The 26,047-nt window shown below is 47.0% G+C and overlaps 1 protein-coding gene across 1 annotated transcript; it reads left to right on the plus strand.

Annotated features, from left to right (window-relative positions):
• The first annotated feature begins 421 nt into the window (after nucleotides 1–421).
• Nucleotides 422–1,616, plus strand: LOC123111578 (uncharacterized). Its single transcript, XM_044532389.1, has 2 exons — nucleotides 422–832; nucleotides 1,033–1,616. Exons 1-2 carry the CDS (start codon nucleotides 460–462, stop codon nucleotides 1,416–1,418), a joined length of 759 nt encoding a protein of 252 aa, XP_044388324.1. The 5' UTR covers nucleotides 422–459; the 3' UTR covers nucleotides 1,419–1,616.
• The last annotated feature ends 24,431 nt before the right edge of the window (nucleotides 1,617–26,047 follow it).

The following is a 26,047-nucleotide window of genomic DNA, read 5'->3' on the forward strand; positions in this document are numbered from 1 at the left end:
GAGGCGACGTGGAGAGATCGCTACCTTTCCCTATGTACTGGGCCAAGCCCAACGACTCTCCTCCTGTGTCTGACCGGGCCTAAGGCCACTTTACGTGTTGAGCTGGCTGGGCTCCAGCTCGCCCATGCAGGTTGGCCTGCCGCTACGAACAGTTTTCATCGATCACGATCTCGTGGAAGAAGCCAACATCGATAAATAGAAGCGGGATTTGCGGATCTAGTGAAGCTAGGGGACTACCGAACAGGCCCTAAGGCCAATTCTAGCCCAGCCCATTAGCAGGCTAGTTCTAGAACACTCGGCCGGCTTGGGGCTAGGGTTTACTGATCCTAAAATCTACTCCCTCCGTTCCAAAATAGATGACCCAACTTTATATTAAAGATAGTACAAAGTTGAGTCATCTATTTTGGAACGGAGGGAGTACTGTACAAGAACACCGAAGGAGGAGGAGGCGTATTCCCCATGGCAACGGCATCGAGGCTCCTGCGGGCCGCCCGGCACGCATCGCTCGCATCTCGCGCCGCTGCGTCAGCGGCATCGAGGCTGCTGCGGGCCGCCCGGAACGCATCGCTCGCATCTCGCCCCGCTGCGTCAGCCGCATCTCGCGCCGCTGCGATGGCCGCGTGCGGCACCGTCGCGGCAGCCGCATCTCGCGCCGCTGCGATGGCCTCTCGCTCAGAGCGTGCGGCCGCAGCCGTCGCCCATTTAGCCTCGGACGTCCTCCAGAGCCGCCCAATTCGCGGCGATGCCTCAAGCACGAAGCCCCATGGCCGTGACGCTCCTCGTTTTTGCCTCGCCGAGTACCTATCCAGCGCCAATTACAAGCGCTTGCCAGGTAAACTTACCAATCCCACCCTCTTTCTTCCTGGTGCAAGGGTCCCTTTTTTTCATAGTTAGGGCTGGGAATCCATCCATCTCTCCTTTTTCTTGAGCCGCATCTCATAAATTCTTTGACAAACCAAATTGCATGCAATTCGCGGCTGTATGTGCTTGAGAGACATTACTTACGCTTGCTTATAAAACTGTGTGTCATAGATGATGTTAAGACCCCGACGGACAAGGACCTTGAGTCGGACGAAGCCCTATGGGCCTTGTATGAGCGCTGGTGCAAGGCTCATAACAAGGAACGTGACCATGCGGACATGGCTCGCCGGTTCAAAATATTCAAGATCAATGCAGATGATGTGCACCATTGGAACACTTATCTTCCTCCAGATCCAGTGGAAGCAGCCATTCACCGTGAGAAAAGAGAAGAGGCAAAGTTACTTCGTTCAAAAGGCCAAGACGTCTCATACTTTGATGTGTGGCATCTGCCATCGGAATTAGGTCCATTCGCCGATGGCGGAGACCCATTTATTACCGAAAGCAATATGCGCTTGTTGAAGGAAATCGAAGATGCTGAAGGTGTTAAAGCAGAGTAGTAGTTTGCTTAGGGAAATCCCAGACCCTGAATGAGATGAACTCATCTCACCAAATCACTCCACTGTAATAAGTTATGCTTTGCTGTTCCATGTGTACTAAGTTATGCTTCCATGTGTGCTAAGTTATGCTTCAGTGTACTAGCTAAATTATGCCTCTGGAACATCTTTTTCTCTAAGCGGTCATGGTTTGCTTCCTCCTGTGCAAAGTGTCTATTTTTAGTCGTTTGCGTTGTTTACAGGCACAAGCACAAGAGTTCAAACAGATCAAGATCAAGGACGGAGATGGTAATATATGGCAGCTGTTTGGACATTATTTAATTTGTTGAGCATTAGGATGAAAAGAGGTCATTTTTTTATAACTATCATTCATGCATTGTTTGTTAATGTATAATTAAGCTAGCGATTATGCCCAGTGTTAGCAAGCACCTGTATAAATAATCAATCATACATGTGTGTGTGTGTGTGTAAAGAGGACAAAACTAAACTTCGTTATTTGGATTTGTTGGCTCGCTGAACAAAACTGCTGTTTATTACCCCTGTGAAAAACTATGTAGATTGACCATATGAGTTTTCACAACTTGTTTGTTAGGTGCTTGTTTGCCAATTCAGTGAGAAACCTCTAGCTGCGTAGCCGTGATTTACTTGTCCTTTTTGGAGTAGTGTAGCCTCAAGGCAGGGGCGGATCCATGTGAGGGCATGGGTGTACAGATGTACACCCAATTATTTTGGCAAGATTTTTTCTATATATGATGTATACTACGTACATGTATTGAATGTGGTGTAGTTTGTGCAATAAACACATGTTAATTCGCATAAAACTGGCCTCAAAGCCTCAGTCCAACAACCATAAGTTTTGACAGTCTATCCCAGACGACCCAAGTGGCTGCAAGTAAAGGATCCCTACTTGAAATATGGTTTTTGTTACATTTTCTGCTTAAGAATTTTTCTGCAAGTAAGGATAATGACACCATGCCTTGTTTTTGGCCATGACATATTGCATGATTGTGTAGTAAATAATCTTCGTTTTTGTTATTTCTGTATGATACTGTCATTATGATGGTAAAAAAGTTCTTAGTAGCTACGTGAACATTTTAGATATTGTACATGGAAAAAAATTTGAACACCCAAGTCTAAAATCCTGGATCCGCCACTGCCTCAAGGCACCATTTTTTGATGCAAAAACCAAAGCAATTTTTTGTAATACAACTTGAGTAAGTTCAGATGGATTCATGCTAAAGTTCTTTTGCAATCTAATAAAAAACTTCAGAAATAGGTGTAAAATGAACATGTAATCCAGGTTCTAGGACAATTCTTTCGGACATCGAGTTCTACAAATCAACTATTTTCAATTTGTGCAGAAAAAAGAACCAAAATATGCTCATGTACAAAGAAAGTAACATAACTAGTATAGGAGATTAACCCTTTTTGGACCCCAGAGCAGAAACACATTATATCTTTTTATCTAGAGGTAAGTTATGTATTTAAATATCTTTGATTTGTTCTTCTACAAGATCCGTGTATGCTTTAGGATAAAGTTATGGTTGTATCTTTTGCACATATTGCAAATTTCTTTCTCATGGCAGGGAGCAGATAATTTTTTCATTTTCAATTTGAAGATTGCTGAAATGTTTGTGTTTTAGTGTATATAGATAGATAGCACAGTGTTTTCAGCAAAGAATTTTGCCATTTTGTGTATTCTCTATTCGCAAAGGTTGTAACTTGCTCGTCAATTTTAACTGCTCATGATACTGTTTTGCCATTATCTTATGGATTTGCATCAGCTATTGATTATCAAACATCATTTTGTTTTATCTGCCAAAATCACTTCTCGTCAATTTTAACTGCTCATGGATACTGTGTTGTCATTATCTTATGGATTTGCATCATCCATTGATTATCAAAGATCCTTTTGTTTTATCAGCCAAAATCACTCCACAATAAGGATCTCATCGGAGACCTGGGGGTGATCTCTCACGTCAGGCGCCCACAGTGCTGTGTGTGAGCGACCGTGCCCAGTTACCTATTGTATTGTGGCTTCCACCTTATCTCTTTCGGTCTTTCCCTCCTCCTGCGTGTCTATCTCACCAGGTTCCTTTCCATGTCTGTCCGTATCGAGCAATGGAGCCATGGAGGGCAGTGGCGGGCGGCTCGTGCAGTGACACGAGAAGGCGCACTGGTGTGCGGCGGCGTGCCCCGTGCGCAACCCACTGCCTCCTCCTCTGAAACCCTAGGCGAGTGCAGGTATACTGGCTACCTCTGTTTCATGTTTCCTCTTAAATTGTTATTTTTTTTCTTATAATGGATTGCCTTTTATTTCAGTTTCATCCAGACTCATTATGGGAGACAGTTTTTTCAGAACTTTAAGAGGATAACAACTGAATTTGGATCACAGTATTGGTAAACTGGAAAAACCTCAAGTAACATATATATGACTAAATATTTCCTGCACATACCCTTCATACTCCAGCGCAGTTGACTTTCTCATTGGCCGGCAGGTCAATTCTGCAGATCAAGGCAATTATGTCCCAAAGGGCATGTCGCACACTGAAGGGCTAGAGCTTTATGATTTGTCGGGGCTCACATGCTTGCAGAGAGAAGCAGTGAGAAGAAATATTTATTGTTGAGATCGAAGAGGATTGATAACTTCCTCAGCCGTACAGGTGGCTCTGAAAACGATTTTTCAGTGCTTTTTGGTCATGAAGACGAGGATACATTTTGGCTGGATAGCTCGTCAGTCTATCCAGGTGCCAAATCAGCTTACCCTTGATTGATCATACAGTTAATTAATTGCGTGGATTTCATTTGATGTTATTGAAGCTTGACGAGGATATGGGACTAGTCACAGTGGAGAGTAACTTACACTAGTAACATACACGCTATCCTAGACTATGTTACCACCTTCATAGTGGGTAGTAACATATGTGTAGTTTCATGCAAATCTTCATTTATTAGGTTATAGACTCATTTAGTCTTGATATGTGTGATGTTACTCATAGAATGAGTAACTAGCTAAGTTATAATCAATTTACCTCTCTCCTCATTAACTCATTGCTACATAGGCAAATTTGCTGAGTTGGACCCGATGTTACTTACTCCCACTGTGGCTAGTTCTTATGTTACTACAACTATAATTAGATGCTCATAGGCATGCACATTTACTGCATAAACAACAAAAGATGCACAAACCTGATTCATTTATGTTTTCTTGCTTTCACTCTAGGAGCTGAAATGAGCAGAATAGTTGTGGATAATAGTTGTCTTCATCTACTTGAATTAAGTCGGAATAAGTTTGTAATCGATTAAGGGGGAATCGGAAATGTATTAACTTATGTGATACAAATTCTGTTTTCTTCCCTGGTCATGATGCTTCTTCTTTTCTTTCCTTTTTTTAGTTAAATGATCATCTTTTTGTTCTGAATTATTGCTTCTTGCAGAACATGGCATGCTTTTCTTTTATGGGCGATAAGGGCGAACCTCTGTGGAAGCATATGACATATTACCTCTCCAATCAAATGTAGGAAGCTACTTCTCGGAAAACAGAAAAAAGGGATTCACACTGAATTTTCATTTTTTTTCTGGGTTTCCTCCAGAGCCAACTGTGGAGGACAATTAAATGACATCTGACACCATTTCATATTTTGCAGGAGATTCAGCCATCAAACATATTAACGTGTGGGAGAAGGGCGCCCCCTCGCGTATGCCACGTCGATCGCGTGGGTTGGGCTTGAGGGCCTCCTCATTGCTGTTCTGAGTGGGCCACGTGTTGCACGTTGATTGGGGATAAGAGGGAAACAAATGGACCGCCCACCTCCCAACCTTGTTGCGCTATCTTTGCCTCTAGGGCTCCCAAACTGCAGCCTTGCCGCCGCCCCGATGCGTCTCTGCTGCTCTTCTCCCCCACCACCTCCGGCTCGAGGAAGGAGTGCGCCGCCGCCTCGCACTCTCCAGCGCCACCGATGTGCGGGCCGCGCCTCCCCTCCCACCACGCGGCCGCGAGCGAGGGGCCCTCCGGCTCCCCCACCGCCGAGGATCCCATCCTCCTCGGCGTCAGTGACGACTGTGTGGTGTCATCCAGATCGAGAGGCCCGGCCAGGCCGACGCCCAGTCCAAGCCCGTCTTCTACGCGTAATCCCATCGTCCCCGACGCACCCATTCCCCATTTGTATTTATGTCTGTCTTCGATTCACACATTTGGTTCATTCGCTCAGGAAGATACGGCTTCTGACCAGAGAGGATCTGCTTTGCCTCCTGATCTTCTCCGTGATTGGGAGGTTGGGCCATGGCCTACCCGTGCTGGACGTTCGAGACGTTCATTGCTGGTCAGAAAAACCTGTCCGCCTCTTCTTTTTTTCCTCTGCTTTTCTTCTGTTGGATGAAGGGGTTGCTAACGGAATCGGGTCTTCTGCAGGTTGGTTGCTTTGCGCCTACCTCCTTGCCCGATTTGGTGATGATGCCAAAGGAAGCAATGGTGTCAGGAAGGCTGTAATTGTTCAAGTAGAAAGTGTGCACAGGAGGTGACTAGCTGTTGGGACTTGGGAGCATAGACATAGAATCCTGTAGTGATTAGCTTATTTATTTTCTTAGTTTTGCACTCGAAATCATGAACAGGTTAACTGAACTATTTTCCCACAAAGCAGTTTTGTTCAGGGAATGTTCTCCTTGGAAGAGGGAGATTCCCTGTAATTGTCGTCCCACTAAAATCCTGGAATATACATGGGTAGTTGTAATTTTTATGATAGAACATGGCAACCATATGCTTTAAGCCCAGTGTTCATGCTGACCATTTTAAGATATGTGAACCTACTACAACTAACAACTGTTGATGCAATTTTTGGAGTTACATCTGTCGTACTCATCGATTTCTTTTGTTGGTTGTGGCGAACTTCAGCGCTTCGTGCTGTAGGCGATGCTGTGTCATGGCACCTGTTTATGCTGAAATGTCAAAGAATTATCCTCAACTGATGTTCTTGACAATTGATGTTGATGCATTTGACCGATGCTTTGTCAAGTCACAAACCTTTCAGCCAAACCTCAGTATGCTGTGTAGCTTCTTATCTTGTTATTTCCTGCTTTGAAAAAAATATGCAAACAGATAAATGTGTATGCAGTACTGTATATTTTTATCTTGCCATTTCCTGTTTCGAAGAAATATATGCAAACAGGTAAATATTTGTTACAGCCAATTTTGTGGAGCATGGTGGAGTGTTTTTGCCACCCTGATAGCTCAACCCTGTGATGAAGAGCAGGTTGTTCTGATGCTTCCAGAGTTGACCCACCTTAGTTAGCTTTAGATGTGATTTTTAATGCTTATTGACTGTAGTTGTAGTTTCAGAAGTAGCATGCTAGCAATCTATCATATATTGGCCAAGTCGCGTTTGTGTTGGGTACATAGAGACGAAGATCATGAGAATTCCGATGAAAGACATTGTGAATATTCTGATGTGGAAATGAATGATGCCAAGCCTCTGGAGAACTTTGAAAGGTGTTCTCTTTATTTGGTTCCTTTCAGGTGATTATTTGTATCAATACCATGTGTTATGATGCATGCCATTTTCTGTTGTAGGAGGCGCAGTACTCAAAGTGTGAGAGTTAAGAGAGAATCTGCTGAAACTGAGGTGCCAACAGATTAGGTAATTTACTTCTATTTTAACTCATAGTACACAAAGAATTGATCTGATTTTGCTATCGTTTGTCTCTGTAGATTTTTGCTCAATTTGGGTTGTGTCTATGTGTTCCTCCAGCCTCGCACCGCCCCCACCTCACCGGCCCAAGCAGGGGTGGCGCGCCTCGTCCTCGCCTTCCTCTCAGCACGGAGAGAGATGGCGACAACGGCGGCTAGATCTGGGTAAGTGGCCAACGAGGAGGACGACTTGACACCGCCGCCGATGCCAACCAGCCACTTCCCTTGGGCGTCGCCATGTTCTTCCTCACGTGTTGCCGACCGGCGCCGAGGAAGAGGACATTACGTTCAAATCGCTCCCATCGTGAGGCTCGAGGAGGTTGCCATCACCACCGACAAAGAGGACGAGGACCTCCTCCTCGATATGTAAGTCGTCTTTACTTCTGTTGATCTGACCTGATCGGACCCTCCTCATCAGTATCTTTATATTTTCATGCATGGGCCATAATAAAACAAAGAGCATATTGGCGTATCACACTGTCTTATGACTATAGCAGAAAAATGCGTCCACAAAATTTTAAAAGCTTGGTTTGATAACCAAACAGGGAAATAGTTCATCTTTTGATCATTTCATGAAACAAAGAGTACTTTAATAAGCCGCAAGGTACTAATTGGTTTCCTATGTAGAGATGTATGAAGATGGGGCTTCTAAATTTCAGTAGTGCTGTCATTATCTCAGATCCCATGATGTTGGTTGCTGTTATTCTACATACCCTTTTATGGTGCCTGAGGGACACAACTATAGTGGCTCGTGACTGTCAAAGCCGGCAATATCGATAGGCTTGTACAGATTATTCCAAAAGAGATATTGATTGCTATGGGATGTACATTCAAAAGAGAATGCATTTGTTCAACGGGGTGAGTTATGTCCCATGTTTACTCATACACACAACCTGTCTTGAATTCCATGGCGGCAATACATTATTTGATGTTATCTCTGCTTATTATTATTCTGATTGCCGTATTGGTTCTGGATATTTCTATTATTAGAAAGTACATATAGCCGTGCCTTTTGGCTATAGCAAGCAGTAAAATGAAGTAACATACCTCTCCTGCCTGTATATGATAATATCAAGTTCAAACTGTAATCGCTGCATTCAGTACTTTGTTTATTAAATCCGTTTCAGGTTAGTGAACTGAGATCATACAGTTCTGTCATAAGAATGCTTTTTTCCTCGGACAAATTTGTCGCAAATGATCATTAGTTAACATAGGTTGCTCTTCGGACAAATCAGCAAGAAAGAAAACCCCATCGTTCCCACGGCTGGTGAGAGTGTTGTGAATTTCTGGTTCTAGACCATCCAAGTTGTCTTTCAAAAATATATCATATGCCTTGGCTCTCCGGTACTTGCAAGCATTTTGACGTTCAGGGCTTTCGGTTCCCTTTTAGATATGTGAAAAGGCAACCCATGCAACAAATTTCACTTGGAAATACTACAGTCTCCTGACAAAGTTACATATGCTTTTTTTAACTTGATGACCCATAAACAAGATATAGATCTGCAGCTCACTAGGATTCAACTTTTTTTGCCTGCTGCTTATCGTCCATCGCATCTGTATGGTTGCATTTGCATGTTCAGAACTGCTTTGACCATCTCCTGTATGGTTGCATCGCATCTGTATGGTTGCATTTGCATGTTCAGAACTGCATCGACAAGACAGAACATCCTTATGTTCCTAAGTCTATATTACTCCCTCCGTCCCATAATATAAGAACGTTTTTAACACTATTGTAATGTCAAAAACGTTCTTATATTATGGGACAGAGGGAGTAGTTATTTAAGATCTTTAAGATAGCGTATGGACAAGAAATCACATGCATGATAGTATAACACAGATCCGTCTGAACTAAGACTATGTACCCTGGGCTGGGGCGGTTAGGTTATAAATAAATATGTTTCTTCTTTCCTTGTGCTGATTTTTCCTTATCATCTCGCTATGTCCGTCCAGTTAGGGAATCATGAGGTTTTTCATGTCCAACGGAACACAAGTTTTTTTTTAAAATACATGTTACTTTAGGCACTATGTTTTGGATCTATGCCGCTTTTTTCATGTGTTGGATTGTCAGTTTCGAGCCACTTAATTTATGGGTTGCGATTGCTGTCGCTGTTGTTTAATACCAAATATATTATCCTGTTGGCTAGATTTTTGTTTGTGTTATGGTGTTCATTGACTTGGAGAAGGTCTATGATAAGATATCGCGGAATGTCATGTGGTGGGCCTTGGAGAAACATAAAGTCCCAGCAAAGTACAACATGCACGATAATGTTGTGACAAGTGTTCGAACAAGTGATGTCGACACTGATGACTTCATCATAACCCCTGATGAGGTCACAAGGGATATACAAGGAGATATCTCATGGTGTATATTGTTTGCGGATGATGTGGTGCTAGTTGACGATAGTCAGACTGGGGTAAATAGAAAGTTAGAGTTATGGAGACAAACCTTGGAATCGAAAGGGTGTAAGCTTAGTAGAACTAAAACTGAGTACATGATGTGCGGTTTCAGTACTACTAAGTGTGAGGAGGAGGAGGTTAGCCTTGATTGGCAGGTAGTGCCTTAGAAGGACAACTTTAGATATTTGGGATAAATGCTGCAGGAGGATGAAGGTATTGATGAAGATGTGAACCATCAAATCAAAGCCGGATGGATGAAGTGGCGCCAAGCTTCTTGCATTCCCTGTGACAAAAGAGTGCCACAAAAGCTAAAAGGCAAGTTCTACAGTATGGCGGTTCGACCCGCAATGTACATAGAGTCAGCAATGTAAGGAAGGATCGAGCCGACTAAAAGGCTACATGTTGAGATGGATGTGTGGCCGACTAAAAGGCGACATGTTCAACAGTTAGGCGTTTTAGTCGGCCAACTAGAGGCCCTTTCGGTGGGTCCCAGATGTCAGGTGAAGAAATCATTATTTTGCGCATAATAAAGAGGCATTTTCTTGCGTGCGGTCGTGGACCCAACTGTCAGCCTCTCTACGTACAGTCCACTTCAGATGCATGTCGGTCGTTGACCATGTTGACCAGGCCGCGCCGAGAGCACCAGGGCGGTGGACGACGACGAGGACTAGGAAGGGAACGACACCGAGGCAAGGAATACTCGACAGTTGTTTCTCACGTGGAGGATAGTACGACTGTACGAGGGTTTACTGGTTTGTCTGCCATCGCCGGAGAATAACAGCAAGTGTGGGTGAGTAGAGGGATGGCTAGGCCAGCGATGGAAATACGGTGGGGTGGTGTGGCCTGCGCGGCAGCACAGCCGGCCGCGGGGAGGAGAGAGCAGGCAGTCCCGCTGGCGCTTGTTTGAGCGGTTGGAGCAGGAAGAGCAGAGATTGAAGAAGCACGACGGCCGTTGGATGGACATCCAACAGTCACTGCTTGTGCGTCAACCTTTTTTTTAGGGAAGCCTTAAATCTGTGGAAAACATCATACAACCCATTTGCTTTCTAATAATTTACAGCCCATTTGCTAATTCTTAAGGTTTTTTTAGAGTCCATATTCTTTTTGTTAGCATTACAACCCATATTGTGGCTATGGTTAAAAAATTATACAAAATTTTGCATATTTTGGTGCGGTCCGAACTGTTTTTAATCCCGAAATTTCGAGTCACGTTGATTGCGTGCGGCCACGCCAGCGGAGGGAGAAGGGTGGACCGGGAAGCCTGCACAGCATCACAGCGGGCCACAAGAGGAGGGAGCAGGCAGTCCTGCCGGCGCTAGTTTAGGTGACTGAAGCAGGAAGATCAGAGATTCAAGAAGCACGTCGGCCGTTCGATGGACATCCAACAGTCACTGCTGCTAGAATCGTGTGTTGACTGACAAAGCCTTGCGTAAACAAGTCAGCCTCGAAATCTGTGGCATGTACAACCCATTTGCTATTATTTTTATAATGTTTACTCATTTTCTAATTCATATGGAATTTATTACAGCCCGTTTTCTATTTTTACAATTGCTACCCATTTTCTGGTCAGTACCAGGGTTAAAAAAATTAACTAAATATGTGGGAAATTTTAAAAATTCGTAAATTTTTGCGGGGGAACAAAATATTCTTAATCCAAAAATTAGTAGCCATACTAAAGCAAATTTAAAAATAAATTAGTACTATGTCATGTTAGATCCAATGAAATACGTATAAGATATCAACAAAGAACAAAAACAAAAAAAGAAAATTTTCAACCCCTTTTAATATTACTTTTAACAAACACTGACCATACTCTTTGGCCAGGCCGGAATGCATCCCTCCTCGTCTTGAAAGATTTGCAGCCTAGTAAGTCAGAGAAAACAAATAGGCCTAACTTGGGTATTCTTCAAAAAGAAATACTGGGCTACCTATTTTCCCAAAGAAAAAACTGCAGGGCTGGCCATGTTGTTAGACGGGCCACAGAGACCGCACAACCCAGTTTATAGCCCGCTCCTCCGAATTACTACTAAAAAAAGTTGTGCAATTCTGTGGTTAATTGACTATACGATGAAAATGATGTGGGTCCCAGATATCAGCAGGGTGGATTAGAGTAAAAAAACAAGGGGTTCATCTGAGTAGTAAAAGAGGCGCTTGCTTGTGTTCGGGAGTGGACCTGGTGGGTCCGTACTATTATACTCACAACTACAGTCCTCTCCCGATTCACTATGTTGACAGGCACCGTTTCGAAAAAAACTATGTTGACAGGGCCGGACGGCGGCGCCGCGGCGAGCGCACCAAGGCGGAGGATAAAGTGTTGTCACCAATGTGCTGGGCTGGGTTGGACATTCTTATTGAAAAATAAAAATGGATCGGATCTATTTATGACGTTGACTACGATTTGTATGGGTCCGCTGGTTGCAAGAAGAAAATGCTGGGAGAAAGAAGACTGGTCGCTATCTTTGTCGAAGAATAATATCGACTGAACGTAACGACACTATCATAGAAAATAATATCCTCATGTTAAATCATGAATTTAAAGAACTAGTGCATGAGCATTTAGCTTTATTTATTTATTTACTTATTTATGTTTAGGGGACCATGACCATGTACCTTGGCCGGATTCATGTGAGAGCCTCCCTTCCAGTTAATTATGGGCTTCTCTATTGGGCCTTCATCAGTGTGTTGCATGTTATCAACAAGTGGAAAATGTGTTCTGTACGAAAAATAGTATGCTCTACGTACGGTACGGGGCACTAAAGGATCGAACCGTGCAACGGCTTCCAAAACATTGTGTTTGTCGTTCTAACAACACATTTATTCAACCAACAGACGAAATATACTACTGATTGTACATTGAAAATAGCAGCAGCAACAACCAGGGCTGGGGGTGCAACAAAAGCAGTAAGCAGGCTAGAAGAGTGAAGACGCAGCTCTCTCTTCCAAACCAAACATCAACCATCATTACAAAAGGGCTACCAAAAAAGAACGAGTGTATTCATCAAACTAAATAAAGATCCTACTACACCAAGTGTACGCATCTAACTAACCGGCTCAGTTAGACGTTACTATTTATTAAGCTGTGAAGATTGGCTGATGGCTTGAACCAGATGGGTGCCTGACGGGGGAAACTCCAGCCAGCAGGTCGAAGTCTGATACTTGCGACCCTCTCTCCTACTTTGGGTTGCAGAGCGTGGCGGCACATATCAGGGTACGGTGCATGCAGAGATGCATGGTATGCTGTGTACACACAGTTTTGCCTGATGAACGAAACCGCGCTGCCATCATGATCCTTGCCGTCGGTTATCGCCTGGTTAATCGGATAATTCAGTCCGACAAACAGAGAGCGTGTACCAAGGCTACTTACCAACCTCCAGTCAAAAATTCCTGAAGGCCTAGAGAAGCTGGGATCCTGTTCAAAGACCTTGCAGTGACTGTGATTGTATTCCGCGAAACAACACGTTTGGTACGTGCGAACGGTCATCAATCGTTCGTCGTCGTCTAATCGAGCCAGGAACCACCTGCAACTGCCATGCCGCTTTTCTTTGAAAGGTTCTGGAATTAGGAAGGGTAGGGACACCAGACGGCCTACAACATCATATCAAGTTGGAGTCAAATAACCCTAAAAAAAGTTGGAGTCAAATAAAAAAGGGCTCTTGATGTAGTCAATCTTAAGAACAACATGTTATGAGCATGAATATTTTTTCAGTAAATATTGACAGTAATATAAGCAAGCCATCATGATATCATAGGAAAGTAACATACTGCTGTAACAACCGTTTGTAGCGATGACTGGAGTAGGCCAGCAATACGTCTAGCCATAGAAGGAGTCGACAGCGTAAATGAAGCCCTTGTGTTCAATGGCATCAAAGAACCATGGTGGATGTATGATCCTGTGATGGACATGCAGATTTATCCACTTACCGCAGTGACCTGTCAGATAGGCGAGACCGCGGTTGAAGAACGCAATTAGCCTGAAGTCTTTATAATTCGCAGATCTTGTGGGCACTTGGCAGATTACAACCTTGAGCAAATCAAACTTGGTATCATGTTGGCTACTGTAAGATTTCGAGTATTCTGGGCCGCGGTGCCAAAGCAGCGTAGTGTTAATCGAAGGAAGGGGGATCAATCGCCGGGTCTAGACCTCCACGAGCATCCAGCTACCGTGACCGTCGACGAGCACCATCCAAGACGTGTTCATGCCGACCCAGTACATATACCGTTAATGTAGTTGAGGGTGACGGGGATCGGATCACAGTCAAGGGGGTTGATGCTCTCCACCCTACGATCGTTATGCTGCGTGACACGCCGTTTCTGAAGATCAGGCGGCATTAGCAAGCAAGGAGCTGTCTTAAAAAGCTCCGGCCTGAGGGCTTTGAGTAAACGGTACAATCCCGATGAGCACGCGGCGAGCGACATGGTACTAAGATTGTCCACACGCGAAACAATGATCTTGATTACCTCTGTGGGGAGCAAATTCTAGCCACTCTTTCGGCGGACGCTGCTCGGTTCTGCCATTGTTAGTGCTTGGGTTTCGAACGAGGGGGGGGAGGCGCCTTAGCGGGGATGGAAGATTGGATGAGGGGGGAGGCGCCTTAGCGGGGTTGGAAGAGCGGACAAAGATGGAGAAGCGAATATGTGCTGCGGGAAGTGGACAGGTGATGATGACTACATCATGCCGCTTGACTTACGAGACACATACCAGCAGCGTAGGGTCATATCGAAGTCAGACAACTTGCTTGAGTGATCACAGTATTGGTACTCCCTACAGTACCTGCTACTATGCCCTAACTTACTTGAGTAGAGTAGTAGTGGAGTAGGACTCTGCTCTACTACTAGCACCGGAGGAGTAGTATTCTCTAATCTAAAATAGTTACAAACTTCAATGCCCGAGCGTGGAACCACTACGAACTGCCATCGGTGCTAACTCCAATCCTGCAAGTCATGGAAAATTTTTCTTTTTAACCTTCTGTACGAATCTGTAGCCAGCCTGCAACTCATGTACACTGTACTGACAGTGGAACCCACAGAGTACTTAGAATACAAGATTAAGGATGCAATTAACTTTTTATAGAGGGAGAATCATACACGCAATTAACTCAAATGGATTGGACGTGACTCTATTATTCTCCAACGGCAACCGGGAAATTTCCTCCCGCGGGCCGGAGTAGGTTTCTCAGTTTGCATGCGGGTTTAACGGAGGGGTTTGATGGAGGCGAGGAGGCGTGTTCAGCCGGGCGTGCAGTGGACGACGCAGTACTATTCGATTTGACAACTACAACTAGTATATTATAAAAAACAAAGAAGAGTAGTAGAGATAGAGATAAAAATAGAGACTAGGGAGGAGCACCATTTACTGCTTCGTGGGCTACTCCCGCGCTCCATTCGGCGGCCGCAACGTCCCCTACAGCCACTCCCTCCTGCGCTCCATTCGGCGGGCGCTGTTGAAATTTGGGGAGCGCACTCTCACGACTGCTAGCAGCGATGACTTCATCGACGATGACTTCTTCCTCGACCTCGGCGACCTCTTCCTCAATGACATGGGTGACAACCTCAACGCCAATGGTGCTGCTCCCGTTGCACCATATGTGTTTCTGTCCTTCCTGTTCGAAATCGTGGTAGAATTCATGTTTCTAGTCTGTGTCCTAGATTCGATCTGTTCATCTACTATGCTAGTCCGCATGATTAGTTTAATCTCTGTTATAGCCGTCATGATTTATTTTGTAGTAAATCTCGTAGTAACTTGCTCATATATTCAACTGGCGGAACGTCCCCTACAGCCACTCCCGTTTCATGGACGGCCTGGTCGATGCCTCCAAGGATCCCTTCGTCTACTGCTATGAGTGCCCGGTGTCATTTTGCGGCTCGCCGGTGGACATCGTGCATCACCTGACGCAGGCGTGCGGCTATCACTACTGGCCCTTGGCGAAGAACATCAAGTACGAGACGTGCTACCCGTTCACCGTGCCGGAGTCGCTGGAGGATCAGTGCCGCCTGCTAGTCTCGGAGGAGGACGGCAGCGTCTTCCTCTTGATCATGGCCACCGGCGAGGCCCGCGCAGGCCACCGCCACATCTCTGTAGTGTGCGTCAGGGGCGACGCCGCTGACGCTGACAGTGACACGAGGCCGATGTACGGGTGTGTGCTCACTATTACTACCCCTCGGAGGTACGTGGGCAGCGACACTGGCTACGTCAAGCTGACTTGGACTCTGCCGAGCTGGGACCTTCCCGCTGATGTGGACATGGAAGACGCATGGTATTATTTGACCCCCAACAATGTGCATTGGGGACTCCAAGGAGGTTCACCTGGACATCTGCATTACTAAGTTAAATGTTGATCATTAGTCTTCGCTCAATGTAATCCACTGTCTAAGCATGTGGATACTTCCATGCATGATCTTCCTCTATTGGAGTATCGCGCATGAATAAAAGTGTATCCATTTATGGTTTAGTCTAGAATCTTCCATGTATGAATTTTTACTACAATACTAGTGAAAGACTTATGATGGACCATTTCTTACATATCCTCTGCCCCTTCCAAGTCATCCTGATTTAATCCATCCGTCTAGGTGTATAAGGGTATGGTTAGTACTTAAATAGTATAGCCAACTGTTGACTATAATAAAGTACCATGTCATCTATAGCCAACATGTATAACAATGGATACTCAAAAACTAATTCTTGAAGATCATTTCCTGCAAAGCACAAAAAGAGTTATTTCTTCACAAGTTTTGGATGCAGGTTGAACAATTGAACGCTTTTGTTTGCAAAAGATACTTTTTAATCTATTTCACCCGGATGTTTGTGAGCTCTAGAGATGAAATAATATCTGAACAAACCTATCGATACCCGTTACACATGAGATGACCCCCACATCCTTTGTCAAAATAAACAACTCCCCGATCAATGCATTTCACTCTTCCGTGCAACGCACGGGCACCTTACTATAGATTAGTACGACCAAAAAATGAACTAACATTATATATAGTACGATAAATGATGATGCATGTCACCTAAAATTATATCATTGAAAACAATGTTCAAATACGAATCCAACGATATTGTTTTTGTTGACATGCACTAACATTTTGTCAGTTAAATCTTCAGTCAAATTCAATGGGGGATAAACCACGACCGATGTAGTAGTACTAGTGTAGAGGGCGGCGCTGCACGGGAGTCTCACCCCGCTCGTGGCGCGGCAGTAAAGCCGTCATATCACAAAACCCAACCACTCCCAGTAATAAGTGGCCTGGTAAAATAAACGGACAAGCAACCATCACATCCCTCCTTCTCTTTTGCATTTCATCTCTCTGCATTTAGTTTCTCCGGTTCATCTCGCACATCGATCCCTAGCTACTACTCCTAGTATCCCTAGCTACTACTCCTAGGGCCAGTTCTTTTGGCGACTTCCCCAGCTTTTCCCATAAGACTAGTCACAGTGGAGAGTAACATTAAGGTGCATCACTCATTTATTCGGGCTTCTAAACTACTACTAGTAGTACCTCCGTCCTGGTTTATTCTTCACCATTGTAATTTGTGCTAAATTTTGACCAATGATTTAACTGATAAAATTTTAGTGCATGTGACATGCACTAACATTTCATTAGTTAAATTTATGATCAAAATTTGACATAGATTACAATGGGGACCAATAAACCAGGATGGAGGTAGTAGTTATGGAATTACTAATTTAGAAGCCTAAAAGAACTGGCCGCTGGTACTCCTACTAGTAGTAGTACTCAAGTTGGAATTCCAATTGCACGACACAACTTGTTAGGCAAAAAATTCGATACAGGGTGTAGGAAGCGGTTTGGGAATTTGCATGCCTTTCCGACCAGTGAGATACTCCGTACAAAGTACAACAGAGAAATAACCACAGAGAAGGAAGCTAAAAGTAAACAATCAAACGAGCATTTTTGCATTTGTTTTGCATTGAATCATTTCACAAGCTTGACTAGTCTGTTTTTCTACTTTTACAAAAACCGCATCGTAATGTTAAAACGTGCATTTGCACATACATAAGTAATAGTAGTACTCCCTCCGTCTAGGTGTATAAGTCTTCCCTCCTTCTTGGTCACGGTGCACAACCAAAGATGACATATTGACCTGGAAGGAGGGAGTAGCACAGTCTGCAAGCATATATAGAGAGAGACGTGTAGTGTGATAGTATATAGTAAAGTTTGTGCTATATGCACGTACTTGCAAAATGCGTACGAATACACAAGGTTTCCGAACTTTCCCTTTTACATACTTAATTAAGGACACTAATAATTCCTGAACGTTCGGGATTTATCATTTGCGTCCCAAAACTAATGAGATCGCCTTACGAAACAAAAATTATACTCCTACTAAAAGCCACGACGCTCGCAGGAGTGCTTGCGGCGTGCCATGAGTGCCCTGGTGCGCAGCCGTTTCCCAGTGCGCTGACACAATGCCTCTTCATCAGCCTCGCAACTCGCGAGGTGCAGATTGGCGGACTGCCGACGGGCAAGCGCGATCTCACCGGTGTGGTGATCCGGCGCCAACAGGTACTCCTCCTTGATGGAAGCGTGCACCCGGTCCACGTACCGCCAAGCGTAGATGAGGCGTTTGGGCCCGACTGCACTCAGGGCGTCGGCACGGGCGTCCTCCGCCACCCTCATGGCCCTCGCACGAGCCTTCTGCCAAAGAGCCAATTGCCTGACTCTCTCGGACGCGACATAGGCCTCCTAGGAAGCTTGTTTCGTGGTGTGCTTATCTTCCTCGGCCTTCTTCTCCGCCTCTATTTTGGCACGCTCTGCTGGAGGCAAGGCCTCCCACAAGGCGACATCCATTTCTTTCCAAAGCTCCTCAAGGCTGGGGGGCTCGGCGGGCGGCGCGGTGTTCTCCTTGTAGCAGGGAGCCGACGCGTCCTCCGACGCGCGTGCTGGCAAGATTGGGAACGCCGACGCATCCACCTCGATGCGTCGCGGCGAGGAGAGGAATGCCGACGCGTCCTCCTCGACTAGTGGCGGCGAGGAACGGAACGGCGACGCGTCCACCTCGACGCGTCGCGGCGAGGAGTGGAACGCCGACGCGTCCTCCCCGACTAGTGGCGGCGAGGAACAGAACGGCGACGCATGACCGTCCGCGCGGTGCAGCGAGGGGCACCTAGGGCTTGGGAGGGGTGATGCCATGGTGGTCGACGTGAGAGGGAGGGGAGGAGATAGCGATGAACATGAACGTGAGGGGGAGGAGATAGCGATGTTGTGTGAGGTGCAGTATTTATAGCGAGCAATGTTACACCTATGTAAGATATGGACTGAGCTGCACTGACTTAACTGTAGGTCCAGTTGCGTCACTGACATGTGGGCCAGAACCCTGTTGGGCCTGAGGGAGTCCTGGATTAGGGGGTATCCGGACAGCCGGACTATATCCTTTGGCCGGACTGTTGGACTATGAAGATACAAGATTGAAGACTTTGTCTCATGTCCGGATGGGACTCTCCTTGGCGTGGAAGGCAGGCTTGGCGATATGGATATGAAGATCTCCTCCCTTGTAACCGACTCTGTGTAACCCTAGCCCCCTCCAGTGTCTATATAAACCGGAGGGTTTAGTCCGTAGGACAACAACAATCATACCATAGGCTAGCTTCTAGGGTTTAGCCTCTACGGTCTCGTGGTAGATCAACTCTTGTACTACTCATATCATCAAGATCAATCAAGCAGGAAGTAGGGTATTACCTCCATCGAGAGGGCCCGAACCTGGGTAAACATTGTGTCCCCCGCCTCCTGTTACCATCCGCCTTAGACGCACAGTTCGGGACCCCCTACCCGAGATCCGCCGGTTTTGACACCAACATTGGTGCTTTCATTGAGAGTTCCACTGTGCCGTTGCCGTGAGGCTTGATGGCCCCTTCGATCATCGGTAACGATGCGGTCCAGGGTGAGGTCTTCCTCCCCGGACAGATCTTTGTATTCGGCGGCTTCGCACTGCGGGCCAACTCGCTTGGCCATCTGGAGCAGATCGAGAGCTACGCCCCTGGCCATCAGGTCAGGTTTGGAAACTTGAATTACACTGCCGATATCCGCGGAGACTTGATCTTCGACGGATTCGAGCCCATGCTGGGTGTGCCGCACGATCACAACGAGCATGATGTAGCTCTGCCGTCAGACAGTGTTCGGGAAATCATGCCAGCAACCACCCTGGCCTTCAATCCGGAACAGATCGCGCCATCCGAGGATGGGTGGATAGACTCCGCCTTGGAGGCCGCACCCTCAGCGACGATGGAGCCGAATACTGACCTTACCCCTCATGAGAGCCGTGATGCCGGACTACTGGACTTGTCTCTGGCCACAGACTCTGAACCGCCTGCGCCCATGCCTATCAAATCCGACTGGGCGCTGATCATGGAGTTCACCTCCGCGGATATCTTTCAGCACTCACCCTTCGGCGATGTACTAAACTCGTTAAGGTCTCTCTCCTTATCAGGAGAACCTTGGCCGAACTATGTCGGGCTAGAATGGGATGCGGATGATGAAGAAATTCATTCGCCACCCACCACCCACTTAGTAGCCACTGTCGATGATTTAACTGACATGCTCGACTTCGACTCCGAAGACATCGATGGTATGGACAACGATGCGGGAGACGAACAGGAACCACTGCCCACAGGGCACTGGACAACCACCTCATCATATGACATATATATGGTGGATACACCCAAAGAAGGCAATGGCGACAAGACAACGGAGGATGACCCCTCCAAGAAGCAACCCAAGCGCCAACGTCAGCGGCGCCGCTCTAAGTCTCGCCACAGCAAAAGCGGTGATACCGGCACTGGAGATAATAGTACTCCGGACAGTGCCGAAGATGATGACAATCCCCTACAGCATGATCTAGAGCCTAAGGATGAACAAACCAACCCTCCTAAGAGAGCGGCAGAGGGATAAGCGGAGGACGACAATTACATGCCTCTCTCCGAAGACGAAGCGAGCCTCGACAACGAAGAATTTGTCGTGCCTGAGGATCCCGTTGAGCAGGAGCGCTTTAAGCGCCGGCTTATAGCCACAACAAATAGCCTGAAGAAAAAGCAACAACAGCTCCGAGCTGATCAAGATCTGCTAGCAGATAGACGGACTGAAGTCCTTGCGGCAGAGGAATATGAACTCGAACGCCCTTCCAAAGGTTACCCAAAGCGCAGGTTGCTACCCCGAGTTGAGGAGGAAGCATTGAAACCTACATCACCATTGTACGATGCGGCTGATCGGCCACCTCGTGGCCGAGATAGAAAGGCATTCCAGCCTGAAGCTCCGCCCACACCCCGCCGCCACTCAAACAAAAATACCAAGGCGCGGGGCAATATGTGAGACCTGCGAGATGTATTGGAAGATAGGACAAAACACACAAGATCGATCTACAGATCATGAGGGCGCGCGCCTACACGCGATGATGATCATCACGCCGGATACACTAAATGTAAATCCGGCCGAGCCGAACACGGCAGACAAGATTCATATGAACTGCGTCGTGATATAGCCCGACACAAAGGCGCCGCACACCCCCTATGCTTCACGGATGAAGTTATGGATCATGAATTCCCAGAGGGTTTTAAACCTGTAAATATCGAACCGTATGATGGCACAACAAACCCCGCGGTATGGATTGAGGATTTCCTCCTCCACATCTACATGGCCCATGGCGATGACCTACACGCCATCAAGTACCTCCCACTAAAACTCAAAGGACCAGCTCGGCATTGGCTGAATAGCTTGCCAGCAGACTCCGTCGGTAGTTGGGAGGATTTGGAAGATGCATTCCTTGACAACTTCCATGGCATTTATGTGCGACCACCGGATGTTGACGATTTAAGTCATATAACCCAGCAGCCAGGGGAATCGGCCAGGGAATACTGGACCCGGTTCCTAACCAAGAAGAACCACATAGTATACTGTCCGGATGCAGAGGCCTTAGCGGCATTTAAACATAATATCCGTGACGAATGGCTCGCCCGACACCTCGGCCCATGGCAGCCCTAACAACACTTATGACCCGCTTTTGTGCGGGCGAAGATAGCTGGTTGGCTCGTAGTACCAAAACAGCAAGCAAACCCGGCACATCAGAAGCCAGGGATAGCAATGGCAAACCACGACGCAACAAACATAAGCGCCGCAAATATGGTGAAAATGCCGAAAACACGACAGTTAATGCCGGGTTCAGGGGCTCAAAGTCCGGTCAGCGGAATGGGACACCCAAAAATAAAAATCCAGGTCCTTCCAGTCTGGACCACATACTCGATCGTCAATGCCAAATTCATGGCACCCCAGAAACGCCAGCCACCCATACCAACAGAGAATGTTGGGTCTTCAAATAAGCCGGCAGGGCAGGCGCCAGAGACAAAGGGGGGTCTCAAAGCGACGATAGCGACAAAGAGCCCAGACCACCGAACACAGGAGGGCAAAAGAAATTTCCCCCGCATATTCAATCGGTGAACGTGGTACATACCACACAAATCACCAACTCGGACCGGATATCCATCCTTAGGGATGGTGACTCAACGGAACTTGCCGTCCCACAATATAAAATGGGGCCAGTCACCTTCAACCGCACGGATCATCCGGTCAACACCAACCAGGGCAATCCAACAGCACTAGTCCTGGACCCAATAATATACGGGTTCCACCTCACTCGAGTCCTTATGGACGGAGGTAGCAGTTTAAATATGCTTTACCAAGACACAGTGCGCAAGATGGGCATCAATCATTCGGCAATCAAACCCAATAAAGCCACTCTCAGAGGCATTATACCAGGCGAGGACGCTCCATGTACAGGCTCCATTACCCTTGAGGTAGTCTTCGGTTCACCAGAAAATTACCGTATCAAAGAGTTAAACTTCGAAATCGTCCCTTTCTGCAGTAGTTATCAAGCACTGCTCGGACGAACCGCATTCGCTTGATTCAACGCGGTGCCACATTATGCCTACCGTAAGCTTAAGATGCCCGGTCCACGCGGCGTCATCACGGTTAATGGCAAGGCCGAACCTTCCCTCGACGCGAGCATATACATCACCGCCTTAGCAGCAGAGACAACGAGCATCACCTGGCAGTCGGACCTCGATCAGACAACCGGGCCTATGGATATTGTCAAGGACCTCTGACCTACTTCAAGGAAGGATATCCTGGCCCGTCCAGGGCTCAATTAAGCACTCCGGCGAAGGCCAGGACAGGCCGCACTCGGCGGCTTAACTGCCCTGCGGCACATAAATATTTCTTACATTTCCCTCGCAGGTTCACCGTTGCGCCGACCAGGATGGACTATAGGAAGGCAGCTTGAACGCGTAAGGGAATCCTTTGACATTTCCCACAATGACCATCCGGTTATACTACGGATCCGCACTCAGCCTCTTCCACCTGGTTTCAGCAGGTTCCGCAGTCATATTCTTTTCTTTTATATATCACATTATTTGTACCTATACATAGACGTACCACCTAAATACAACATGAGGATTTATATGATGCTTATCTACTGATTATTTCTTATTGAAATTCTTTTGTTAAAATGGCATCCGCAAATATCGATACGCCTTAAAACATGCCAGGGGCTACGTTTTACCCATAACACGACAGTAAAGTCCGAACACCTTCATGGAAGTTCGGCACCCCGAACTTATAGCATTATATGCATCAGCTCCGAATCATGTCTTGGGTCAATAGTTGGGTTTGCCCGACTCCCATGTTTTGGTACCTTACGTTCCGCTATATCGGCTAAGGTAGCACTAGGAGAACTACTGCAATTGTGTCCCGGTTCTTCCGGACGAACACCTCAGTAGAGAAAGCTAAAACTGACTGTCATGATAAGGCGAGAGCTGGTCAGCTGTTCGAGAGGTTGCAAAATCTTTATGGATTTCTTCCGTACAATGCCATAACCAATGCAGCGTGCGATGGATCGGTTCTTTCTCCGATCAAGCGCTTATAGCGTCCCCAGTACGGTCTTCCAAACACCAGGGGCTGCGCCGACCATACTAAAGATCCTATGGCTAAGTGAGAGTGATAAAGCCCTATAGTCTGATTGCCTGGTTTGTTGTGCTGAGCACCTCCTTTGGAGGACCCAAAACTGGGATAAAGAGTGCTCAGGTTTATCCCGAACACCCCCGTACTTCATACGTGGGGGCAGAAGCCGACGACTGGCCAACTCTTAGATTTAGCATATAAAACGGCCGCACAGGAGGGTAAACTTTCGTATAACAGACAATAATTGACATAACCGACCCTGTTTTAACATTACAAAGGACAACATGATTTGCGTTCATGGAAATATAATGTCCTTGGTACATAACTCTGCGGCAAGGTAGGATCCTTTCAGGACATTCTCATAATATAACTCGGGCTTGCGGTGCTCCTTCCCTCCGGCGGTCCTTCGGTCATCAGCTTTTCAGCGTCCATCTTTCCCCAGTGCATCTTTGCGTGGGCGAAGGCCATTCGTGCACCCTCTATACAGACCGACCGCTTGATGATGTCAAGTCGAGGACAGGCACCCACAAGCCGCTTCACGAGCCCGAAGTAGCTAGTTGGGATTGGCTCAGCAGGCCACAGCCAGATAATTAAATCCTTCATGGCTAGTTCCGCCGCCTTCTGTAGTTCGATCAGCTGTTTCAGGTGATCGGCAAAAGGCACCGGATAATTCGGTGCCAAATACTGTGACCAGAAGAGCTTATCCGTAGCACTCCTTTCTTCGGCTCGGTAGAATTGAGCGGCATCTGATATGCTGCGAGGTAGCTCGGCAAATAGCCCTGAGAAATCCGGATTCAAAATTAGAACCACAAGCCCCCCCCCCCAAATACTTACTCTACGGGGAAAATGCCTTACCAGCCGCAATCTTTCTCGCTTCTTGGATCTCCTGCAGGGCGCTTCGGGTTTCCCCCTGGACATCGCTCGCGGCCTGCTGAGCCTTGGTGAGTTCAGACTCCTTCTCCGTTAGACTCTTCTCCAAGGTCTCGCATTTCCCTACGGCCTCTTGTAGTTCCTGTTCAGCTTTAATAACCCTGGCCTCGTGTTTTTCACGAAGAGCCTGCTCAGTGGCTGCCTTTTTCTCGGCTTTGGCCACAGCCTTCTCGAGGGCTTCGACTTCGGTCATAATTCCTAGCGCAATGTCATCAAGCTCAGTTCACACTGAAAATTCATCCGCAATAAACGAGAACAAGACCTGTGCATACCCTGTTTATCCCTCAACTGCATTTTCAACTGGTCAAGTTCTTCCTTGGCCCGCTCCAAACTTCGATTCAGTCCGGAGATTTCCGTAGTATGGGAGGCAGCAGCCGCTACAGAAACCTGCTTATAACAGAAGAGAAATAATTGTCATTTAGTAAGTCTTCCTGCGAATATATATTTGATCCTCTGTCCGGTTTCTTCACCGAACAGTGTATCAGGGGCTACTATCCATACCATGACACTCTTCGACACACATACCTCAAAGCCTCTTATAAGGCTGATACAAGCTTCGTTCAGTCCACTCTCAGTTGACTGAATTTTCTCAATCACCGCACCCATAAGGGCACGGTGTTCGTCAACAAGGGAGGCATCTTTCAACGCCACTAACAAAGCATCCGACACTTCCGGATAGATAGAGGTCGCTGATGGAACATGCACTCCCCCTCCAGCCAAAGGAGTCTGCCTGCTTGATCCTGGAGCCGCATAGGTCTCTAGAATCGCATCCGACTGGGAGCCGAACTCAGTATCGCTCCCGCCATCAGCCCCCATGGGAATCTTTTCCCGCATGTGTCCGGCCCCTGAGGTTTGACCTCCAAACGCCGCCTTCACGATTCTTTCCTTTCCTCCTTGGCCGGGGTCCTTCTGGGACGAAGCCTCGGTGTTGCACACCTGTTTGGAGGAAGGGGCCTTTGGGGGCGTCCCGCTCTCCATAGCACCTGAGCTCAGCAAGTCCTCTGATGAGGATTGTTTGGCACGAGACCCCGCCGGACTACAAAAAATATGGCTTGGGTTAAAATACTAAGCCACGATGGGTCCGGACGCCTCAAAGGTACTCGGATCTTACACACTTACGAGTTCACTAGGGGCTGGGCCCTGGGGTCCCATGCCGGGCCGCTATCGGCGGCGGCAGTGGACTCCTCCGGAAGAGGAGCCTTTCCCCTCTTGGGCAGCTCGGCCTCCAAGTGCACGGAGGCCATCCTCTTCTTTCTTCCCCCCGCAGGGGATTCATCTTCCTCCTCCTCCTCGTCCTCTTCGGAGGCAGAATGGGCATTGGGGCCTTCGGATATTGTGTCCGAAGTGCCGCCACGATGAGGCCCGCCCCGGGTCTTTTTGGCCTCCTCCTCGGCCGTCTTCTGCGGCACCTTGTAAGGCGCCGGGACCAACATCTTCATCAGAAGCGGGACGGCCGGTTCTTAGAGAAGTGGGGCCGGATAATGGATCCGCTCCGCCTTCCTCGTCCAGCCCTGTGAGAGTTGAATAAAACATGTTAAGCGTTTCTTTTGGGTTACGCGGATAAAGAAAGTTTGATAAGTGACCGAACTTTCCGGGCGGGACAGTTGGTACCCACAGTCTTCAGCGGAGTCCGGCCATGATTTGCTGGACTTGAAGA

Source organism: Triticum aestivum, chromosome 5B, assembly GCF_018294505.1.
Source record: "Triticum aestivum cultivar Chinese Spring chromosome 5B, IWGSC CS RefSeq v2.1, whole genome shotgun sequence".
NCBI lineage: Eukaryota > Viridiplantae > Streptophyta > Magnoliopsida > Poales > Poaceae > Triticum > Triticum aestivum.